This window comes from Oreochromis niloticus, linkage group LG14 (genome assembly GCF_001858045.2).
Source record: "Oreochromis niloticus isolate F11D_XX linkage group LG14, O_niloticus_UMD_NMBU, whole genome shotgun sequence".
In the NCBI taxonomy this organism is placed as follows: domain Eukaryota; kingdom Metazoa; phylum Chordata; class Actinopteri; order Cichliformes; family Cichlidae; genus Oreochromis; species Oreochromis niloticus.
In genome coordinates this window covers 37,409,714-37,432,234 of record NC_031979.2, presented here as the reverse complement: position 1 = coordinate 37,432,234, position 22,521 = coordinate 37,409,714, and the positions used below count along the sequence as shown (strand labels likewise).

The 22,521-nt window shown below is 41.7% G+C and overlaps 2 protein-coding genes across 2 annotated transcripts; one reads left to right on the top strand and one right to left on the bottom strand.

Annotated features, from left to right (window-relative positions):
- The first annotated feature begins 8,924 nt into the window (after positions 1 to 8,924).
- LOC100698368 (olfactory receptor 10J5-like) lies at positions 8,925 to 9,851 on the top strand. Its single transcript, XM_003457843.3, has one exon. The coding sequence runs from the start codon at positions 8,925 to 8,927 to the stop codon at positions 9,849 to 9,851; it is 927 nt and encodes a 308-aa protein (XP_003457891.3).
- Positions 9,852 to 12,374: 2,523 nt separating this feature from the next.
- Positions 12,375 to 16,511, bottom strand: LOC100698631 (olfactory receptor 49-like). Its single transcript, XM_003457844.3, has 2 exons — positions 15,491 to 16,511; positions 12,375 to 12,391 (listed from the first exon to the last, which is right to left on the bottom strand). Exons 1-2 carry the CDS (start codon positions 16,386 to 16,388, stop codon positions 12,375 to 12,377), a joined length of 915 nt encoding a protein of 304 aa, XP_003457892.2. The 5' UTR covers positions 16,389 to 16,511.
- Between the last annotated feature and the right edge of the window lie 6,010 nt (positions 16,512 to 22,521).

Sequence of the window (22,521 nt, the reverse complement as noted above, 5' to 3'; positions counted from 1 at the left end):
GTGGCCTTGCATGGGATGGGAAGGAACAGTCTCAACATAGTCGTTATCAGGGATTGTTTAGATCGGCTCCAGCCTTGAGCCCGCAGCTGGCGCCGGAAGGGTAGTCATATTATGATTGCGATTGTCTTCCAACAACTCATGAGAATTTTGAGCTGTTTCTTTTAGCACACCGACACTGGTCCCTCCATCACCCGTTGGATAGTTGCGAGTTTTTCCATGATGTTATTTACCTTCAATTCCGTGATCTTGTCATTCTTTTGCTCACAGATCAGATTCTGAGACCTCGCGACCGCAGCCAACTGATCCGTGATGTCTGAACGCTACTCCAACAGAGGTCAATTATCTTGTTAATAATTTTAATTAATAATTTTAATAATTTTACCTCCTCACTATGTACGACTCTGGATACTGTAGCTCCTGTGAAAACTAAGGCCTCAAATCAGAAGTACCTGACTCCGTGGTATAATTCTCAAACACGTAGCCTAAAGCAGATAACTCGTAAGCTGGAGAGGAAATGGCGTGTCACAAATTTAGAGGATCATCATGTAGCCTGGAGAAATAGTTTGCTGCTTTATAAGAAAGCCCTCCGCAAAGCCAGAACATCTTACTATTCATCACTGATTGACGAAAATAAGAACAACCCCAGGTTTCTCTTCAGCACTGTAGCCAGGCTGACAAACAGTCAGAGCTCTACTGAGCCAACAATCCCTTTAACGTTAACCAGTAATGACTTCATGAACTTCTTCACAAATAAAATTTTTATCAATAGTTAAAAAATGACTCATAATCATCTCACAGTCCTCTTCACAAACTGAGCTTAATTATGGTGTTCCACAGGGTTCAGTGCTAGCACCAATTCTGTTTACATTATACATGCTTCCCTTAGGCAGCATCATTAGAAGACATAGCATACATTTTCACTGCTATGCAGATGACACGCAGCTCTATCTGTCCATGAAGCCAGGTAACACACACCAATTAGTTAAACTGCAGGAATGTCTTAAAGACATAAAGACCTGGATGGCCGCTAACTTTCTGCTTCTTAATTCAGATCAAACTGAGGTTATTGTACTCGGCCCTGAAAATCTTAGAAATATGGTATCTAAGCAGATTCTTACTCTGGATGGCATTACCTTGGCCTCCAGTAATGCTGTGAGGAACCTTGGAGTCATTTTTGACCAGGACATGTCCTTCAACGCACATATTAAACAAATATGTAAGACTGCTTTCCTTTTGTTTTGTTTTTGTTTTTTGTTTGTTTAATTGACATTTAGGAATCACTGTACAATACCGTCAACTTCAACAATTTGTTACCACATGCATTTTTCTTTTTTTCTGTTTTTAAACAACTAAAATATCCATACAAAAGGAAGGAAAGAAAAAAAAAGAAAAAGAAGCAAAACAGGAATAAAAAAAATACAAAAAATAAAAATACAAAAAAAAAAAAAGGCATGTAGGGAGTGTCATGATCCTGAATCCATGACTCAGTGATTTTGTGTTTGGTGTATTTATTATTATTATTTTCATTATTATTTGTGGGCTGTTCTGGGATGGTTTGTGTTTTGGGAATTTACATACTGGGTTTCTGGGTTTGTGCTCCCTCTGTTGGTCCCTAGTGTTAGTGTTCGCCTGTCTCGTCAGGTTAATCAGGTCCAGCTGTGTCTCCCACCTGTGTGTGATTTCCCAGTGTCCCTCTGTGTATTTATAGTGTGTGTTTGCCTCTGTTCCTCGTCGCGTCGTCTGTGTTCATCCTCTGTGTCACCCTGCGTGCTCTCCCTGCTGTCCTCCCTGCTGTCCTCCCTTCATGTTCAGGTTTGCTACTCTTTGGTTTAGTTTCTCCCAGTTTAGTTCATCCGTAGTTCTGTTTTGCCATCCCCTCTTTATATTCGCTATTCTTAATAAACCACCCTCACATCTTAGTAAGTGCTGCATTTGAGTCCTCCTTTCCACACATCACACGGCTGCTGCCCTAGTCGTGACAGGGAGTGAGTTTTTGTTTCCATTATTATAACTAATATATCCTCTAGTCTTCTAATAGTTAACACAGTCAAAATCAAAATCTGGCCCGCATTTTTTTATATAGTCCATCCATTTCTTCCATCGTGATACAAACAGGTCCCTCTTGTAGTTCACATCTGCTGTCATTTTCTCCATCCTGTAAATGTCCATTGTGATGTCCATCCACATGTTCATAGTTGGGCTCTCAGAAGAAAGCCATTTTTTTGTGATGGCTTTTTTGCCTGCTGCCAGTAAAATATTAAACAAATATTTATTCTTCTTTGTCCATCCTTCTGGCATAAGTCCAAAAAATAGAGTTTTACTTTCCAAAGGTAAATAACTTTCAAATATCTCTTGTATTGCTACATGTATTCCCTTCCAATAAGTTTTAATAACACGACAGTCCAAGAAAATATGACAGTGATTTGCATTTGTATTTCCACAATTTCTCCAGCAAGTGGGAGGGTTACCTTCATAGTGAGATTTTTCACAAGGTGTAATAAAATACCTTATCAGGCTTTTCCATCCGAATTCCCTCCAGCTCTGTGAGCTGCTACATTTCCATTGATATGCCAATATTTTTGTCCACTCTTCCTCCTTTATCTCTATTCCTCCCTCCATTTCCCATTTTGTTTTGATATATAGGGTCGAGTGTAATTTCATATTTGTTAATCCTTTATAAAGGCCAGATATAATGCCTCTGTCTTGATTTGAACTGTATGGCCTCTTAAATACGTCTAGCAGCTGTTTACTTAATTCAGCCTTAGCTTTTATCTTTTTGTTGACAAAATGCCACATCTGTAGATATCTATAAAAATCCTGGACTGCTTTCTTCCATTTGTGCAACCCAATTTCCTTCGGGGTCAACCTTCAGGATCAATAAACTTTTACTGAATTGAATTGAATTGAACATCTCTAAAATTAGAAATATCCTGTCTCAGAGTGATGCTGAAAAACTAGTTCGTGCATTTATTACTTCCAGGCTGGACTACTGTAATTCATTATTATCAGGATGTCCTAAAAACTCCCTGAAAAGCCTTCAGTTAATCCAAAATGCTGCAGCAAGAGTCCTGACAGGGACTAGAAAGAGAGAGCAGATTTCTCCTGTATTGGCTTCCCTTCAAATCCAGAATTCAAAGTCCTGCTCCTCACATACAAGGTCTTCCAGTTTGGATTCAGGAGACAGACACTATCTCTACTTTTAAGATTAGGCTTAAAACTTTCCTTTTTGCTAGAGCATATAGTTAGGGCTGGAACAGGTGACCCTGAATCCTCCCTTAGTTATGAGGCAATAGGTGTAGGCTGCTGGGGGATTCCCATGATGCACTGGGTGTTTCTTCTTCACTCACTATGTGTTAACAGACCTCTCTGCATTAAATCATACTTGTTATTAATCTCCGTCTCTCTTCCACAGCATGTCTTTATCCTGTCTTCCTTCTCTCACCCCAACCAATCACAGCAGATGGCCCCGCCCCTCCCTGAGCCTGGTTCTGCCGGAGGTTTCTTCCTGTTAAAAGGGAGTTTTTCCTTCCCACTGTCGCCAAAGTGCTTGTTCATAGGGGGTCATATGATTGTTGGGTTTTCTCTGTTGTACACAGTGTTGGGGAGTAACAGAATCCATATACCGGTGTTACGTATTGAAAATACAAAATATGAGCAACTGTATTCCTGTCATGGTCCTGGGTCGCTGACCCAGCATTCTGAGTTTATTGTTATTACTTTCTAGTTTCTTCTGATTTTGTATTAGTTCTTAGGGTTTGGTTCTTGTGTTTAGTGTTTTATTATTACTACCTGTACTCTGTTCGTGTCCCTGAGTTTGTGTTTTCACTAGCTGGGCCCACATCCTCATTTTAGGTTTGACAGCAATTTAGTAGGTAAAGGTGAATGCTTGGACATGAATTGAGCTGCGGTTTGGGGAAGGCCTCAAAGGGGACTGGTGACAGCTCCCGGGCCTGGCAGATCCCCCAAAGAAGGCAGTAATAACTGTGTGATACGAAGGTCGAAGACGTCAGCGGTAATAATTTGATTTTCGATTCGACTTATTTATACAGCACCGAGCCACAGTGACGGACGCCTCAAGACCCTACAATGTTGTCTAGAGGAAAAACCCAACAATCATATGACCCCCTATGAGCAAGCACTTTGGCGACAGTGGGAAGGAAAAACTCCCTTTTAACAGGAAGAAACCAGGCTCAGGGGGGGTTAGTTGATGAATTAAAAGACCGATTAGTGGAAAATAATCTTCTATAATAATAACCCCACAAATTGTCCGAGAGCAGACTGCGAGGCCACTGAACTTCATGGGAGATGATAAGCCGTTTAGAGGCAGTCAGAACCGTGAGTCGACTTAGAGAGTGGTCTCGAATGATTGTGTAGAGTGTGGATGCTAGATAATGCTAGTGAAAGCACATGAGAAGTGAAGGTACGCTATGAAGAATTATACACATGGCGCAGTTTGGATGTCTTAAAAGGAGCGATAGAGGACAGAACCTGGCATCCAGGTGCCACGAAGGTTCGCTGGTGCTTTGTGAAGGTAGGAAAGATGGCAGAGAAACTGGAATTTTGGTGCCAGAACGGTTTGCTGCTACTTCTTGTGGAAGACTGGACAAAGCGGAGAAACTGGCATCCTGGAGAGAGGATTTTTAAAAAAAAAAAAATTTTTTTTATGGCAGAACCTACCAATCCAGTACTGGAAGCTGCTTAGGGAACTGAACCTGGCATCTCGGGGTAAAAAGCTTTTTCTGCATTGCAAATCGGGAATAGAGACACAGGAACCTGCCATTTTGGTGCCGAAGGGAACATCTGCTGCTTAACATGTGAGGGCAAGATGCGGAGAAGCTGGCATCCCAGCGGTAGAAGGATTCACTGCTGCGTTGCTGTGATAAATGCAGAGAAACTGGCAACTCTATATTAGAAAGCGTGCTGCTGCGTTTGCGAATGAGGGATAAAGAAGAACCAGGCATCTCAGTGCCAAGTTTGCTATTGCATTTGCAAAGGAGGGACAGAGGAAGAGAAGCTGGCATCCCGGTGCCGAAAGCATGCTGCTGCTTTTGCGAATGAGGGATAAAGAGAGAACCTGACATCTCTGTGCCAGAGGGGTTTACTACTGCTTTGCATTAACAGATGAGAGAAACTGGAAATGTGGTGGAAGAGGTTTGCTGCTGCGATTACGAATGATGGATATAGAAGGAACCAGCTAAAAGGATTCTCTGCTGCTTTTGCCATGATGGATGGACAGGAACCGGAAAGAAATGGTAAGAAGCTTGTCACTGCGGATTGCACATGGCAGATATAGCAAGAACCTGACACCACTCTGCTAGAAGGGTTTGCCGCTGCTTGCAATGATAGATGCGGAAAAACTGGCAGCTCAGTAGTAGGGAAGCTAGATGCTGCATGCAAATGGGGGATGAAGGAAAACCTGGCAACCCGGTGCCTTTTTATTTATTTATTTTTTTCACTATGCAGAGAACAGGCAGCCCGATGGTAGAAAAGGTGCTGCTGCTTTTGAGAATGAGGGATAAAGGAACCTGGTAACCCGGTGCCGACGTTTGCTGCAGAGTTTAGCCGAAGAGGGATGAGAGGCTGACAGCCTGGCAACTCGGTGCCGACGTTTGCCGCTGAATTTAGCGGAGGAGGGGTGAATGTCCGTCAACCTGGCAACTCGGTGCCAAAGCATACTGCATTTTGCCACTGAGGGATGGAGAACTGGCGACTCTGTGCCTTTTTTTTGTCTTGTCTTCGCTGAGAGACTGGGAGACCAGTGGTAGGAAGCTTGCTGCTGCATTTGCGAATGGCGGATAGGGAAGAACCGGGCATCTCGGTGCCAACTTGCTTAAGCATTTAGCAAAAGGAGGGATGGTAACATCACGACGATGAAGAAACAGTAGAGCATGGAGCTAGCGACAGATTTCCAGCTTGCATTAAATGGTGTTAGAAGGAAGGAGCACAGAGAAGAGCTTCTCCCTGCTACCTGGCGCTGGTGGGTAGGTGGAGCTACGAAGTATGCTGTAGCTTTTGCTGTTGGAGCTGCGATTTGTTTGGAAGTGTGGATTCGGCGCTGACGTCCATCGGCTTTTCGGCTAACACGCCCGGCCTGAGGCCCGTTTCGGAACAACGTGAGAGGAACTGTGAGTTCTGCTGGCGGGCGACCCCACTGGTTTGGTGTGTTTCTGGGATTGCCGGAGGAAAAGCGATGGATGCAGGGCTTGAGTAGTTGTTCGTCTGACGCGCTGACGGACGAGAGGGCGATTGTAGCGAATAGAAGCGTCAGTAAAACTACGTTACTCCTGAGAGATGAGCTGTGTTTAAATGTATTCACCGAGAATGGACCCTGTTTGCACGTAAAGGAGAACGAACAGCTTGCAGAACTGGGGGAACCTATATATGACAACCGGAAGGAGCTTGTTTGGAGGTGTGGTCCCGCTCCTGAAATTCCGATACATTATCTCCAATTAAAACAGTTTCCTGATTTACTTTAAAGGTCTGTGTCTCGTCATGTCTAATTAGTTTCAGCTGTGTGCCCCTCTGGTGTGTCATTCCCCCGTTAACTTGTGTGTATTTATAGTGTGTGCCTGTCTGTGCTTGTTGTCGGCTCGTCTGTGTAATTTGGTAAACCTCCGCGTCTCACTGCTTTCCATTCTCCGTGTCTTCTCTGCGTTCATTCGTTTTTTCCCAGTCTAGGTTTTAGTTGCTCCCTGTTCCTTATTTTCTGTTTTTGTACTTTGCCATCACTATAAATAAATGCTCACTCACACCCCAGCCAGTACCTGCATTTTGGGTCCTTTTCTCACAACACCACACGACTGCTGCCCCAGCCGTGACAATTCCATTACAGTTACCGTTTAAAAAGGTGGTATTCAGAATACAGTTACTTTGTTGAAATAAATGGATTACACGGCGGTCTTTTCCTGTGTCATATGTTAGGCTATGCCCTCTCTATTTTTGGTAATTCCACGCCGGTGGAAACCCAAACAAAACACGCATTAAGAGGCTCTAATGCCTGTATGTCAATCTCAAGGCCCATGTCACCTCTACTTGCAGCTGCATAATGACGTGAAAAAATATTTTTAAAAATTATTATTCAAAAAACGATTTAATATGAAATCAATAGACAGAGTGTTACAGGCTTAGCCCTAAAGAATGTAGCCTCATGGGCAGTGTAGTCCGTGCTGCAGGGAGAATGGACTGCCATACCTGTTATGTGTCTGTGAGCGAGGGAGGGAGAAAACGGAGAGCGGAAAAGTACGAGTTGTTACCGAGCAGAAACGGGAGATGGAAGCATGTAAATATAATAATAACCACTGCAGCCAAGAAGAGTGCCTGACGAGCCCAGCTGTAATTAAGCTATTAAGACTCCGAAACAATAAGTTCCGTTGGAGCAGACTTTCAACGCCTCTCTCTATCTCTCGCTAGCAAAGTTGACCCAGACAACAAAGTAAAGCTAGTTTTCGGCTACGAGCCCGACACAAACCCGACGTATTAGCCAGAGGTCCCTTTACTACGGTTCGGAGCCGCGGACCTGTTTTATATATGTGTGGAATAGTTTTCTGTATGAGATCACTGCAAAAAGTGCAGCCTTACCTAATATCCACCCTACTGTTACTCATTTTATATTAAGATTTAAACATCTAGTTGGTATTGCTATGGCCAGTATCCTTCAGTAATAGTAATAAATCACACAACCTGCATTTCGTCCAAAACTCAACAGCGGACTCCCGGCACATCGTTTTCAACGCCCCCCCGCTCGCGGTCTTCTCACTACTCAGGTTAAAGAAACCCCAGCAGCTGTCTATAGTATTGAGTGTCCACTAAAATAGAAATAAAAGCGTTCTAACATCTCACCTGCTTGTTTTTATTAAGGTATGTACACGTATGTACATGTACACTATTTTTATTAATAGAGGTTTCACTACTGAGGTTAAAAATGATATATAAGTCACTTAGATCACTTCTAAATGTTAATGTTTGGTTTATTTCAGTGTTTTATTTGTTCCTGAGTAAACCGGTTTGGCTGTGATTAAAGTTAAGCTTCATAACATGTTACTCACAGTTAAATTAGGAGGAGACAGCAGTAAAAACTCCGGACCTGTGACATCATCACGTACGCAGGTGTTCCAATTGTACATATCGCGAGTCCGTGCTCGCGTTCTCGGCGGGTACGTACTCACCGAGAACGCGAGTACGTACTTGCGTGCTTGAGAATTGAGAAACAGCCAGTGAGTCCTGAGTGATTTGCTTACGCTACGATTCAGCACAGAAGGGAGGGGGTGAGTAGCTCAAATGTGCTGTTAGCATGTTAGCAGAGCGATGCTACTGTGAACCGAGGAGCTATTGTCTTGATGTGAGCTTCTACTCAGGGTTTTTTCTTCCAGTTCAGAGCAGAAATGTTTCTGTTAAGATACTGGATGTTGTGTTTTTCTTCACAATTTGAATTATAAGCTAGATATATTTCTACTAATGAAATTAGTTTGCTACCAGCAACAGGGATGAGTCAGTGAGTCAGTTGTGCTTGTGAATCATGATTCACGAGTCAGTAAAGTGATTCTCGAGTATTGAACGATTCGTTCATGATTCGCGCATCACTAAAGCACACTGTGTTATGTTGCCAGTTTGAAAGCATTTTAAGATGATGTTAACACTTCATAGCAATCAGCAGCCAGTGGAAGGTTCAGAGGATGATGTCATTCTGCTGCTGGGGGCGTCTGCTGAGCTGAAGGCTTTAAAAGAAGCAGCGCTGGTCTGATGCACTCACTACTTTCTGACTTTTTGGAAGGTTTTCAGTTAAAAACTCTGACAGGTTCCTTTCATTTGCTTTGTGAAATATTGTTATGCAGTTACGTATTTCTCATCAGTTCATGTGTGTTTTTATATGAAAATGTTTGGTGTAAGTATTGTTCATTAAGCTGATTGTGACGGACCTTTGCATCATGACAAACTTCACAGAGGGCTCATACTTCATCCTTGGTGCCTACTTTGATGCCGGTCCTACAAAATACTTGTTTTTCTTGCTTCTCTTGTCTTTATATTCTTTAATAATTTGCGCCAATGTCCTGCTGATTGTGGTTATCTGTGTGAACAGAAGCTTACATGAACCTATGTACATGTTTCTGTGCAGCCTGTTTGTGAATGAGCTGTATGGTAGTACAGGGCTGTTTCCTTCCCTCCTGGTTCAGATCCTCTCTGATGTTCACACTGTTTCTGCTCCTCTGTGCTTCCTGCAGATCTTCTGTCTGTACTCGTATGGAAGTGTAGAGTTTTATAACTTAGCCACCATGTCCTATGACAGGTATCTTGCCATCTGCTGTCCTCTGCAGTATAACACACGAATGACATCCAACACGGTTTCTGTGCTCATCGCTGTGTCATGGATCTATGCTTTGTTGCTGGTTGCTGTGACAGTTTCTCTGAGCTCACCTCTGCAGCTGTGTGGGAACATCATTAACAAAGTGTACTGCGATAACTATGCCATTGTTAAACTGGCCTGTTCTGACACCACACTCAATAACATCTATGGACTGATCAGCACAGCATTCACCATTTTTGTTCCTCTCACTTTAATCTTTTTCACCTACATGAGGATCCTGAAAGTCTGTTTTTCTGGATCCAAACAGACGCGACAGAAAGCCGTCAGCACCTGCACGCCTCACCTCGCCTCACTGCTCAACTTCTCCTTTGGTGCTTGCTTTGAAGTATTACAGAGCAGATTTAATATGAACACTGTACCAAACATTTTACGTATTTTGATATCACTGTACTGGCTTATATGTCAGCCGCTCTTTAATCCTGTGCTGTACGGGCTGAAAATGTCCAAAATTTATGACATATGTAAAAGTTTGCTGTACTGGAAAGTTTAGCTCATTTAGCAGATGTATTAAACAAATGAGAATATTTAAAGACATTTCTTCAATGGATGTTATTTCCTGTTAGGCTGCATTCAGTCTTCAGCCACTTAAACACTGTAAGAGACAGCAAATCCTTTAATCATTTAGCAACACATAAGCAGCCACACGGTACCTTCCACATGTGTTCATGTAGGATGTCCAGATAAAATTGGTAAAAGCGACACCAACATGGTGGACTTTCTGTCACTGAATTTCTTCCTTGATTCTTTGAGACACTCAATAAAACAGATTTCAGCAATTTTTAAAATTAGATTCAGCAACTAGTGATGGGATTTCCGGCTCTTTTTAGAGAACCAGCTCTTTCAGCTCGGCTCACTGAAAAGAGCCGGCTCTTTCGGCTCCCTACCGGCTCTTCAGGTTGTTTTGTTGCTTTAATTAATTTATCATTAACAATAATATAAAATTATGCACAACTCATCAGGAAGGCCAGCTCTGTTCTGGGATGCACCCTGGACCCAGTGCAGGTGGTGGGAGACAGAAGGACTCTGGCCAAAATAACATCTCTGATGGACAGTCTCCCACCCCATGCATGGAAATGTTGCTGAACTGCAGAGCTCCTTCAGTGAGAGACTGCTGCATCCTAGATGCATGAAGGAGCGTTTCCGCGGGTCCTTCCTCCCTGCAGCTGTCAGACTGTACAATCAGAACTGCTCCCAACAATCACAGATGTTTACATCTGCGCTGTAACTGCAATAAGTTAATCAACTGATTCGCACTACAACCTGGTTTGCCTCTTATCTGTAGTTATTTATATTTAATTTAATAACTGTACAGCACTCTGTTTATAGTAACCATTGTCCTTAATGTAAATATGTAAGAAAAATTGTGTATGTTTCTGTTTTGTGTCCTGTGTACTGTTTGTTTGTATATGTGTCTTTCTGGCTGCTGTTACAACCAAATTTCCCCTTGTGGGACAATTAAAGGATTATTCTATTCTATTCTATTCTATTCAAAAGGAATTACTAATGTAAAACAACAAAGTTGTGTTATTTATATATATATTTATATATAAATATATACGGTGGCCCCTAGAGACAAAGCACGTACAAACTCCAAAACACATTTCTAGCGTTAACTGAACTTCCAAAACAGAGCTACCTAGATCACTTAAATTACACAATTGAAAGCATATGTATGTTGTTTGTGTGTTTATACACAAGCACTCATATATATTCAAATAATAAAAAAAAAAAAGTTAATTTACCTGTTACTACCACACACCAAATCCGGTCGTTGGTATTTCCTGGCTTGTGTAGCCACTAGGTAACAAAAGCTCAACACTGCGCCGAGCATCCTGGAGCACTTCTGTTGTCTTTTGTACGTGCTTCGGGGTTTGTACGTATTTTGGAGTTTGTACGTGCTTTGTCTCTAGGGGCCACCGTAAATATACTTTTATTTATTCACTCCATATAAAATGTAATACATAAATCATATAATACAAAAAACAACTATTCACATTTCAACTATTAACTATTTAAATTTTCAGCTTTTTCCTTTTAAAAAAATTTAAAGTGAAACAACACAAAACACTGCAAACCACAACACAATTAAATATAAATTAAAATACGCAAAACAAAAAGAAGATGCACATTCTCTGTCATATGGGCCTGCATGAATAAACTTTCTAAATCCTTTATCATCCGCAACTGAAAATAGTTGTGGATGATTACTATACCTTTCTAATGTGACGTTGTTGTCCCTGGCTCTCTTTCTCTCTCTTTCCCTCCGTCTGTGTTCCTGTGCTACTGCGAGTGTAACTACCGCCCCTCCCCCTCTGCCCAGCGCAAACCACAAGGCTCGTGTGCGGAGAGAGGGTGAGAGAAAGAACCCCCCCCCCACGGCGCCCAATAAGGAGCCGGCTCGCGTCGTTCACTTCAAAGATCCGGCTCTAAGAGCCGTTTCGTTCGCGACCGACACATCACTATCAGCAACACTGAAAAAAAACCAGTCGGCACAGAATGCTGAGTTTAACTGTTAAACGTTCCATCTTACTTTAGTAAATAACTTTGATGTAAAATGTTACATTTAATGAAATCTAGTTTGAGATGTTCTAAGAGAGGTGGAGTCTAAGACCCAACCTGACATATAGACACAGACTAACAGGCTGTCAGGGGTCGTGTGTGGATGCGAGGAAGAGACGACCCAAACGCAGGACTCATGGTGCAGGATACACAAGTTTATTATAGTGAGCGGATGAACAGAGCATGAACAAATGCTGACTGGCTGGCTGAATTGAAAACACACACGGGAACGACGGCAGTGACAACATCACATCAATGACACCGAAGGAAAACTGAGGACTTAAATACTCTGACTGATGAGGATGACAATGAGAGACCGGTGAGTACACAGCTGAACATAATCGGACACATAGGACGTAGAACCAGAACTATTGACACTGAGACAGAGGGCTGGCACGGTGAAGCAGGAAACATGAATGCGGAAAATAAACGGAACATGAACTAAAATGCTGGGTCAATGACCCAGGAACCCTGACACAGGCACACACAAACATAAACATGCATTCCCACTCTCATGCACACATATACAAATACTCAGCTCACACCCAACATGGAGACACACAGAAATGAACACTGTACACACACTAACACTCCCAGTACATACTCTATAACAGGTACCATCACCCTCAGAAGGGCAATATGCCCTCAGACCCAGGAGATGTTTCTCTTTAATCTGGGGTGGAGACAAACAGACCGTCCCCCGGTCCTGCAGCAGCAAGGAGGCCCACCATCCCAGACCCCAACCAGATGGCCAACTCCTCCTCCCGGGAACGGGGGTGTGAGAAGACCCCATACCTCACTCCACCCGCTCATATGTGGTGTTGATGCATGCTTTTCTAAAGTGCATTTAAATGGTGGTGCTAACAATCCTCTGCCAAATAGCATCTGGTAGCAGCATAGCCTCTCCCGGGAACCCTCAATGTCTACATGTATTTAAAATTAAGAGGTGGGCACCGGGGCCAGAAGTGAGGTTGAATAAACAGGCTGTTCTCTGAATACCGGTTAGTGAGCCCACCTCCAAGGCCCTATATGTCGACCCAAATTAAGGCCGTTACTGATGCCGACTGCAGCCCAATAACCATCAGACGGCATCTGAGACTGAAGGGCTTCAAAAACAAAAAACTTCTTCAAAGGCCTCGACTCCCTGAACGCCACAGAACTGACCGTTTGGACCAAACATTGGACATTGAAAGGTGGAATAAAGTTTTATTCTCTAATGAGAACAAATGTAACCTTGATGGTCCTGATGGTTTCCAACGTTACTGGCATGATAAGCAGATCCCACCTGTGGTGGTTTCTATAACGATGGAGCTACTCATTACTGAGTTCATGTTTGGATCTTTGATTTCTGTTTTCGGGGGTTTACAGTTTTTTTTTGGAGGTGTGGTCCTAAACTTTTGATTAGCTGTAAAACAGCCTGTTTCAGTTTAATTGATATTGGTGCTGATTTAAATGCTTCATGACGATCGCGTCAAAGCATCATTCAGCATCCCAATTCTCTCTGCTGTCCTCCAGGGTGTTGGAAATGATTAAGCCTATTTATTTAGTCATTCATCAATTGATTGGTATAATTTGAAGCTTAAAAAGGTTAATTCTAAGCTAACATTTAGTTTTGTTTTTACAAAACTTACACATTTCTATTCTATCAGCTACCTTTCCATCCTCAGTGGCATCAAAAACTCAAAGTTTTAGTCCATAATGAACACCATTTTTAAACTTAAGGGCATCGAGAAGTGCACGTGGCACCAGGAAATTCTAGGCCAAAGGTTGATGATTGATGTTATAATCATATCATCAGATCTGTGGCCAGATGTTCTGGACACTCGGGTGAAGAGAGAGGCTGAGGTGATCGCCACCTGGTGATGAATTGGATCAGGTGGTCAGGGAGGACGCTGGACAGACTTGGAGCACCCACATGTATAGTGAGAACCAGCTGGGAACACCTAGCAGAGGGCCCGGTCTGCAAAATCTTCCACCTCTGGCAGATCTTCAGCAGGATTCTAAGGAATACTGAAGTACTCAGTACTCTTGCTGCAGCATTTTGGATTAACTGAAGGCTTTTCAGGGTATTTTTAGAGGCCATGCTGCTAGTGAGTCGGTTATGAGCTAAGCTAAGCTAGCAAAGCCTAAAGACAAAGTGAGCGAATACAAATTAGCGAGTGAGTACACAGAGAGTGTGCTTCGGATGAAGCACATGAAGATTATACTATGAAATAAGATGTTATCCATGTTATCCCAACAGGAAGTGATACTCTGCTGCAGAGAGAGCCAACTCCATTTCAAAGCTCCTGACAGTTGATCTAAACCCTTAAGATAACATGAAAAGCAGTAAAAGTAAAACCTTGAATAAGCATTGAAGAGCTGGATATTAGTTAAATGTAGTTATTGCTAAAGCATAGTCATAGAAATGATCAGTTGGCCTGCTGGGGTGTTTATGCAAAAGGAGCTCTGAGGAGAAAGCAGAGTTGTTTTTCTCAGCCATGAAATCATCCTGGTGTTTGATTCCTGAACATTTCATCTCTTTCTCCTGGACGAAGGTAAACCGGTTCCTCTGGAGAAATTAACGGTGATTTTCAGATTGTTTCTGAAAATTACAATTTGACTGTCATTTTGCAGAAGATAAGACATTTCTACACTCAGTTAAAGTAAGGGTCAAAGGTCATTGAACCACAGACGTTGTTCTCTAAAGTGAGGTGTGCTGGCTGGAACAATTTGTGCATTTCACCTATAAAGATTTTACCTTCACATTTTTTTTTTAAATCTCCTACATCTGACCTTAGATCAGCTGTGACAGTCAGCTGTGTCTGACGCCTCTGACTCTGTGATGTGTGTCAGCACTTATAAGCTCCACCCACCTCCTCTTTCATGACATGAAGTATGTGCATTCACAACCTGAGCAGACTGTTGTTTTTTGTGTTGTTTAGTTTTTATGGGCTGTTTAATTTAACTTTTATACCTTTGCATTCTTAATTTTGCCCTGAGACAAAGAGGTAACAAATGTTGAAATAAAAAATTATAAAACAAACAAAAGAAAAAAAAAGGTGAACTGCAGTAATGCAAAGAATTTGTAATGGTACTGAACTGTTGTGAGGGGACTTGTGCAGCTGCTGCTGTTTGCACCAGCTGATCCTGAGCATGTGCTGCCATGACGCCCCAGAAGGGCCAGGCGTTAAAGCCTCTGAGTGTCTGTGTTTTGTTGAGCTGAGGATGCTTTCAGTTCTGTGAGGAAGGAGCACAAAGCCCACGACTGACTGTCTGCTACCTTATCTCCCTCTCCTGTTTAGACGCTTAGACCTCAGTCCAAAAAGCAGAGTACTTTCAGTGTTTTGCAGGTCCTGTTGGTGTCTAACCAAAGAGAGATGATGTAGTAGTTCTTTTATGTTTCGAAGTTAGAAATAACATTATATGATATAGACTTCAGACGTTGCAGAAAAATGAACAAGCCCTATTTGTGGCAGTAATGAAGTACACAGAAAAATAAAATAAATAAAGCCAGACACATTTATAGTTTTCATTCTTTTTTAATCTAACTCAATATTGTGTTAACTTTTGAATAAAGCAAACATTTACATATGTCACGAATTTTGGACATTTTCAGCCCGTACAGCACAGGATTAAAGAGCGGCTGACATATAAGCCAGTACAGTGATATTAAAATACGCAGTACATTTGGTAGATTGTTCATATTAAATCTGCTCTGTAGTATTTCAAAGCAGCCGCTGCAAGAGAAGTTGAGCAGTGAGGCGAGGTGAGGCGTGCAGGTGCTGACGGCTTTCTGTCGCGTCTGTTTGGATCCAGAAAAACAGACTTTCAGGATCCTCATGTAGGTGAAAAAGATTAAAGTGAGAGGAACAAACGCTGTAAATGCTGTGCTGATCAGTCCATAGATGTTATTGAGTGTGGTGTCAGAACAGGCCAGTTTAACAATGGCATAGTTATCGCAGTACACTTTGTTAATGATGTTCCCACACAGCTGCAGAGGTGAGCTCAGAGAAACTGTCACAGCAACCAGCAACAAAGCATAGATCCATGACACAGCGATGAGCACAGAAACCGTGTTGGATGTCATTCGTGTGTTATACTGCAGAGGACAGCAGATGGCAAGATACCTGTCATAGGACATGATGGCTAAGGTCAAAAATTCCACACCGACATACGAGTACAGACAGAAGATCTGCAGGAAGCACAGAGGAGCAGGAACAGTGTGAACATCAGAGAGGATCTGGAGCAGGAGCAACGGAAACAGCCCTGTACTACCATACAGCTCATTCACAAACAGGCTGCACAGAAACATGTACATAGGTTCATGTAAGCTTCTGTTCACACAGATAACCACAATCAGCAGGAGGTTGGCACAAAGAATCAAAGAATATAAAGACAAGAGAAGCAAGAAAAACAAGTATTTTGTAGGACCGGCATCAAAGTATGCACCAAGGATGAAGTATGAGCCCTCTGTGAAGTTTGTCATGATGCTCTAATTGTTCATCAAACAGTCTTAACACTAATTTTGTTACATATATGAAGGCTAATTAACACAATTCACAAGCATCAAGACAACAAATTAAATGCAGATGAATCATATTTAGTCACTGACATCAAAAACATTATATTCAATATAAAAAAACCTTCCTCAATCAAACATGTTTGTGTGAAATACGGTAAACACAGGGTAACAGCATGTGAATCATACACACTCATACACACACCCTCACACTCGGCTGAAGCCTTGCTTCTTTTAAACCATTCAGCTCAGCAGACGTCACAGCAGCAGACTGATCTCATTATGAAAACTCCTGACTGGCTGCATGAGTCAGAGGAAACCTGACAGGACCTGCAGGACAAAGATCATATGTGTCGTGACAGGTTTCCTATATGACAGTGGGCCTTTAAAAGAGTTATAAACTTCAATCAAAATTTGGTTTAGTTACAGTTTATAATAAGTTCATGTGTACTTGTGTGTTTTCAGAGTTCTGCAGCAAACACTGCTCCACTTTAGATCACAGCAGATTAACAGCTCTTCAACAACTTGTAACGGCGGTCTGGCGAGGAAGGAGCGGCTAGCAGGTCTAGCAGGTATGTGGTGTGGAGGTTAGCCGGACAACTCAGAGGCCAGTCAGTTAAACAGAACAACAGACCTTTATTTGTCGTTAGCAGAGCGAGAACATACAAGCCAGGTCTCCACGGCTCTAATCTGTCCATACATACATGGGCCGGGGTTAAGTAGTCACCGGCGCCAGCCCCGTTACAAAGGTATGGTTTCTCTCTAAACAGATTGCTCAGCTGTAATGGCTGTAGCTGCACTCACACTAGGAGACTGTCCAACTACTACAATAATAGGACGACACCCTCTAGCGGTGCTATACCATAATAAGGGTTACAAACTGATGGCAAAATTTAAAGCATGTGAACCCACCACCCATCACTCATCTAGCTTTCACTAGTTAGTGTCTGTGTCCTGCAAATGCTCTTTTATGTAGTTTTAATCATTTTATTTTATCACTGAATAATCTCTTAGTCGAGTTGTGTTTTGTATTTTCTTTTATTTTTATTTACTTTTATTACATATCACTTTTTTAAAACCGGCTTATATATTTGTACATTTTATATAAATATTTTCTTCCCTCTGTTAATACTGTCCATATGTGTATAGCGCTGCAGAACTGTGCCCCCCCCCCACCCAACATGTTTGCACTGAGTAGGAGATGCTCTGTATCTCATTGTACAACCGTATAGTGACAATAAAGGCATTCTGTTCTATTCTATGTTTTGTATTTTCTTTTACATATTTATACTGTGCTGCGGCTAATTAGTGCTCTCCACCTGTAGGTGTGGTGTACCACCTGTTGGTAATTTAGTGTATTATTGTGAAGCACTTTGGTATACCGCTGGTTTTAAATGTGCTATACAAATAAAGTTGTATTGTATTGTAAGTCATCATCATACAAACCAAAATCATTCACAAAAGCAAAATTCGTAAAATCTTCATTTAATGTTGATTTTCATGTCATTACAGCAATGGGCCCGACACCTCATACTCCTGTAGCATCCTTTGCAGGAGATTCTGAGCGACACAATCCAATACCTTCTACAGTCTACAAAAATGGTGAGCAAGCTTCTACACGACCTCAAATATCTCTGAGAGAATAAAGAGCTGGTCCAACAGTCTACAACCAGGGTGAAAACCACATTGTTCGCCTTGAATCAGAGCTTTGACTAATGGACAATATGCTGGAAAAGACCTTCCCAGGCTGAGGAGTCTGATCCCTCTGTAGTTGGGGAAGATCCTCCAGCCCCTACAACATCCAGGAACTCAGTTGAAGTCAGCAACACCCCACCCTCACTATCCACCGTGTGAGTAGAGCGCCACTTTTCCATTCTGATTCACCTGACGGTTTGGCAGAATCATTTTGTCAGACCAAAAGTCTTGTTTTGTGGCATTACCAAACTCCTCCTTCAGCCTACTTTTTGCTTCAGCTACTGTTTCAAGTGCATTCTGCTTGGCCTGGTACCTGTCCAGTCCTACAAATATCTAGGACTGCTTTCTTCCATTTGTGCAACATCTCTAAAATTAGAAATATCCTGTCTCAGAGTGATGCTGAAAAACTAGTTCATGCATTTATTACTTCCAGGCTGGACTACTGTAATTCTTTATTATCAGGATGTCCTAAAAACTCGCTGAAAAACCTTCAGCTGATCCAAAATGCTGCAGCAAGAGTCCTGACAGGGACTAGAAAGAGAGAGCAGATTTCTCCTGTTTTGGCTTCCCTTCATTGCCTCCCTGTTAAATCCAGAATTCAAAATCCTGCTCCTCACATACAAGGTCTTAACCCTTTAAGACCTACCATAGAACCAAGTCCGCCAGACATATTTTTACATGCTGTAGTGCCATTTTTGGGAGCATTTCAAATTGCTATACATCAATACAACCGTTATAGCCCAAATTTTAGTAATATGTATGCATTAAGTCAAAAGAAACTACATAAATTGCAAAACAGTGCAATAAACTACAAAAAAATTGAAAATCGTTTTTGTTTTTGTTTTTTACATATATTTCTAGTTAGAGAAATTTAAGAGGTTTATTCCTCAAAACTGTAAATACAAAAAAGTTGCACAAAATAGTTTCCAAACACAGGGAATTTATCTTGAGTGTCTTTATAGTTTCATTTTTGAGATACACCAACTTTTATGTATTGCAGGAAAAACAAAAATAAATATTATAATGCTAATTTGCAAAAAAAGCAGCATGTGCATCAAAATAAACTATTTCCAGCAGTGCAATTTGAGTTCTAAGCATCCCAGAAACTATACAGAAAAGCATAAAGCCAAATATGACTTTTAAAAACACCAGTATAGGCTTATAAGGCCCTGAAAGTTAAAAACTACATTTTCCGTGAAAATGACGTCACTTCCGGTTTTGGCCAGGTAATGGCAGACATACGATAGTTCCCGCTGACGTCTATTCCAACCTAGGGAGTGTTGCGAACAGCTGATTGGATCGGCAAAGAGTGTTTCTGGAATATTATGTTTTTGTTGCTGCAAGTCTGGAATATAATGTTTTTGTTGCTGCAAGTGCTTTTTATGCAATTTTTGCAAAGCTATATGTGGAAGGAAACTGTGACCTAGGACAAGCTGATGGCATAACATGTAAGTACAACTCCTCCAGTTTCATATGCAAAAAAAATTATTGCGCTACCTTACGTGGTTCCAGTTCTACAGAGATTTCAAAATAGTTACGCAAAACGGAGCGTGCCCGCTCCGACCAGTTTTAAAGGGTTAGGGTACCTCAGGTACCTCAGTGTACCAGGAGACTTTAACAAAGCAAACCTCGGACAAGCCATGCCGAACCTTTATCAACATGTTATGTGCCCGACAAGGGGGATAGAATCTTGGACCATTGCTACATGCCATACAATTTATTTATTTTCTGCTGTGTTTTACTTGCATCTATTTGAAACAGTGAGTGTAAACACAAAACATTATTTTATTTTATTTTATATGCTGGAATATACAGAAAATAAGTTTAAATGTTAAACAAATTTCTTCCAGTCAGAGAATGTTGCATAGAATTTAATTTTTGCTTGATGCATAAAGTTAAAAGATTAAAACTCATAAAACAAATTTTAAAATGAGACGTTTCCATTTGATTACATTTTATATGATGGAGTATGCAGAAAAAATAGAATTGGGCTGAAGTATCTGTTGCTTTATTACCTGTTCAGGTTGTGTATCATGTCTTTAAAAAGTAACTAACTAAGTAACCAGGTAACTAATTACTTTTGAAGTAATCAGTAAAGTAATGGGATTACTTTTTTGGAGAGGTAATCAGTAATTAGTTACTGATTACGTTTTTCAAGCAACTTGACCAAAACTGTTCCTGAGTATAAACAAAACATACAGAGGGATGAAGTAACCACGAGGGAGGTGATACGCTGGTCTGCCCAATCAGAAGCTATGTTACAGGATGCGCTCAACAACATAGACTGGGACATGTTCAGGTCACGCCCAGTCGACATCAATGAGTTTAGGGAAGTAGCAGCGAACTTCGTTAACATGCTAGCGGACGAGATCATCCCCATATTTAGAGTGAAGATATTCCCAAATCAAAAACTGTGGGTGGACAGATAGATCCATGCTGCAGTGAATGCCAGGACTGCCACCTACAATGCTGGTGATATGAGCGCCTACAAAGCGGCTTCATGTGGCGTGCGGCACGCAGTGAGGGATGCCAAACACTGGCATCGGGAGCATGTGGAGTCTCACTTCCACCAAGGCAACACAAAGAGCATGTGGCACAGACTATGCACCATCACGGATTACAAAGCCAGGGATACTGGGATGATCAACACCAACTCTGCATTCACCAACGAGCTCAACCAGTTCTACGCCCATTGCCCAATGCTTACTACTGTGTGACAACTGAGGAAAGTGATGTCATCAGAGAGGGACTGGTGATCAGCATCGCAAAGCACGACGTCCGAGCGGCACTAAGGGAAATGAACACAAGGAAAGTGTGGGGATCAGGGAAATTATTTTACTGCTATTGTTCATATTACCATGGCATTAATAATTAATATTGATATTGCATTCAGATGTTCAAACATACTGGTATCATATTAGCATTTATTACAGGTCCAGTGAGAACCACTTTAAACTGTTGAGTTGAATCTATAATCTTAAATGTTTATAATTGCATGATGCATGATTGCATTGTAAAAGACAGGCCTAACGCTGAGTACACTCTGTGCCAAAATAAGACAGGAAACTGCATGCTTTGCAAAAGTGAAACCGAAAGCAGAGTCTAAGTGCAAGTTATTTTGAGGAGCTGTTTGGATGATGCTATTTGAATAACCAGGTTATTCTTTATTATCTTTTATTCATTTATATCTTTTGATTATAAAACCATTCTTGTGTAGTTGCTGGGCGGAGAGCTGATGCTGTCTGCTGTTACGGGTCCGAAATTGAGGACGAGAGTAAAACAATGATGGTCCAGAAGAGGTCGGTCAAACAATTGATTTTAATGAATACACGCAGCGTGGGGAGATGTAAACTGCAAAACATCAGTTGTAAACCCCGTCCAAAAATACACTTCAGATTGCTTTTATAACATCAGGGTATTATAACGCCCCCTCTTGCGTTTACAAGCTCATAACTTGCATCTTAAGAACATTATTTGCCTCTTCTACAGACAATGATCAATTCTAAGAGATGAATGCAGACACAGAAGTTCCCCTTTCTGGCATCCTCTTCCAAATATGATCTCAGGCCTTTGAGGTCCCCATGGACTTGTCCTCTTTCCGTCACCTGTTGCTAGGCAAACTCAAATGCAACAAGAAGCTGAATACATTCAGGCCTTTGCTCAGCTACTATTTTACTGTAACAACATACTCAGCATATAAGCTTTTAAGATTATAGATTTAACTCAACGATTTAAGTGGTTATAACTGCACCTGTAATAAACATGTTAATATGTGATTATGGTAACCCCTGTAATACAAATTATAACATAATGCCAGCAACTTCAATAAATGCTTGGATGAAATGATAATTAATGCAATGATAAAGATGATGGTTATGCAAAATAGTCCCTGCAATTCTACACTGCGTACAGTATACATCTCCCCACGCTGCGTGTGTTCATTAAAATCAATTGTTTGACCAAGCTCTTCTGGACCATGGTTGTTTTTACTCTCGTCCTTAATTTTGAACCCTTAACAAAAGCCGTGGGGCCAGACAGCATCACTGGCTGTCTGCTGCGTTGCTGTGCTGACCAGCTAGCCGGTGTGTTTGCTTCCATCTTCAACGAGTCCCTGGCTAAGTCTGTGGTCCCCACATGCTTCAAGAGATGCACCATTGTCCCTCTGCCCAAGAACAACAAGCCCTCATGCCTGAATGACTACTGCCCAGTTGCACTGAGTTCGGTGGTTATGAAGGTGTTCGAGAGGCTATTGAAGAACATCCCCTCTTCCATCCCAAACACCACAGATCTGCTTCAGTTTGCCTACCGACCCAACAGATCCACAAAGGATGCCATCGCCCACGTCCTGCACACCACTCTCAGCCACGTGGACAAGAAACAGGGTAACTATGTGAGAATGCTGTTT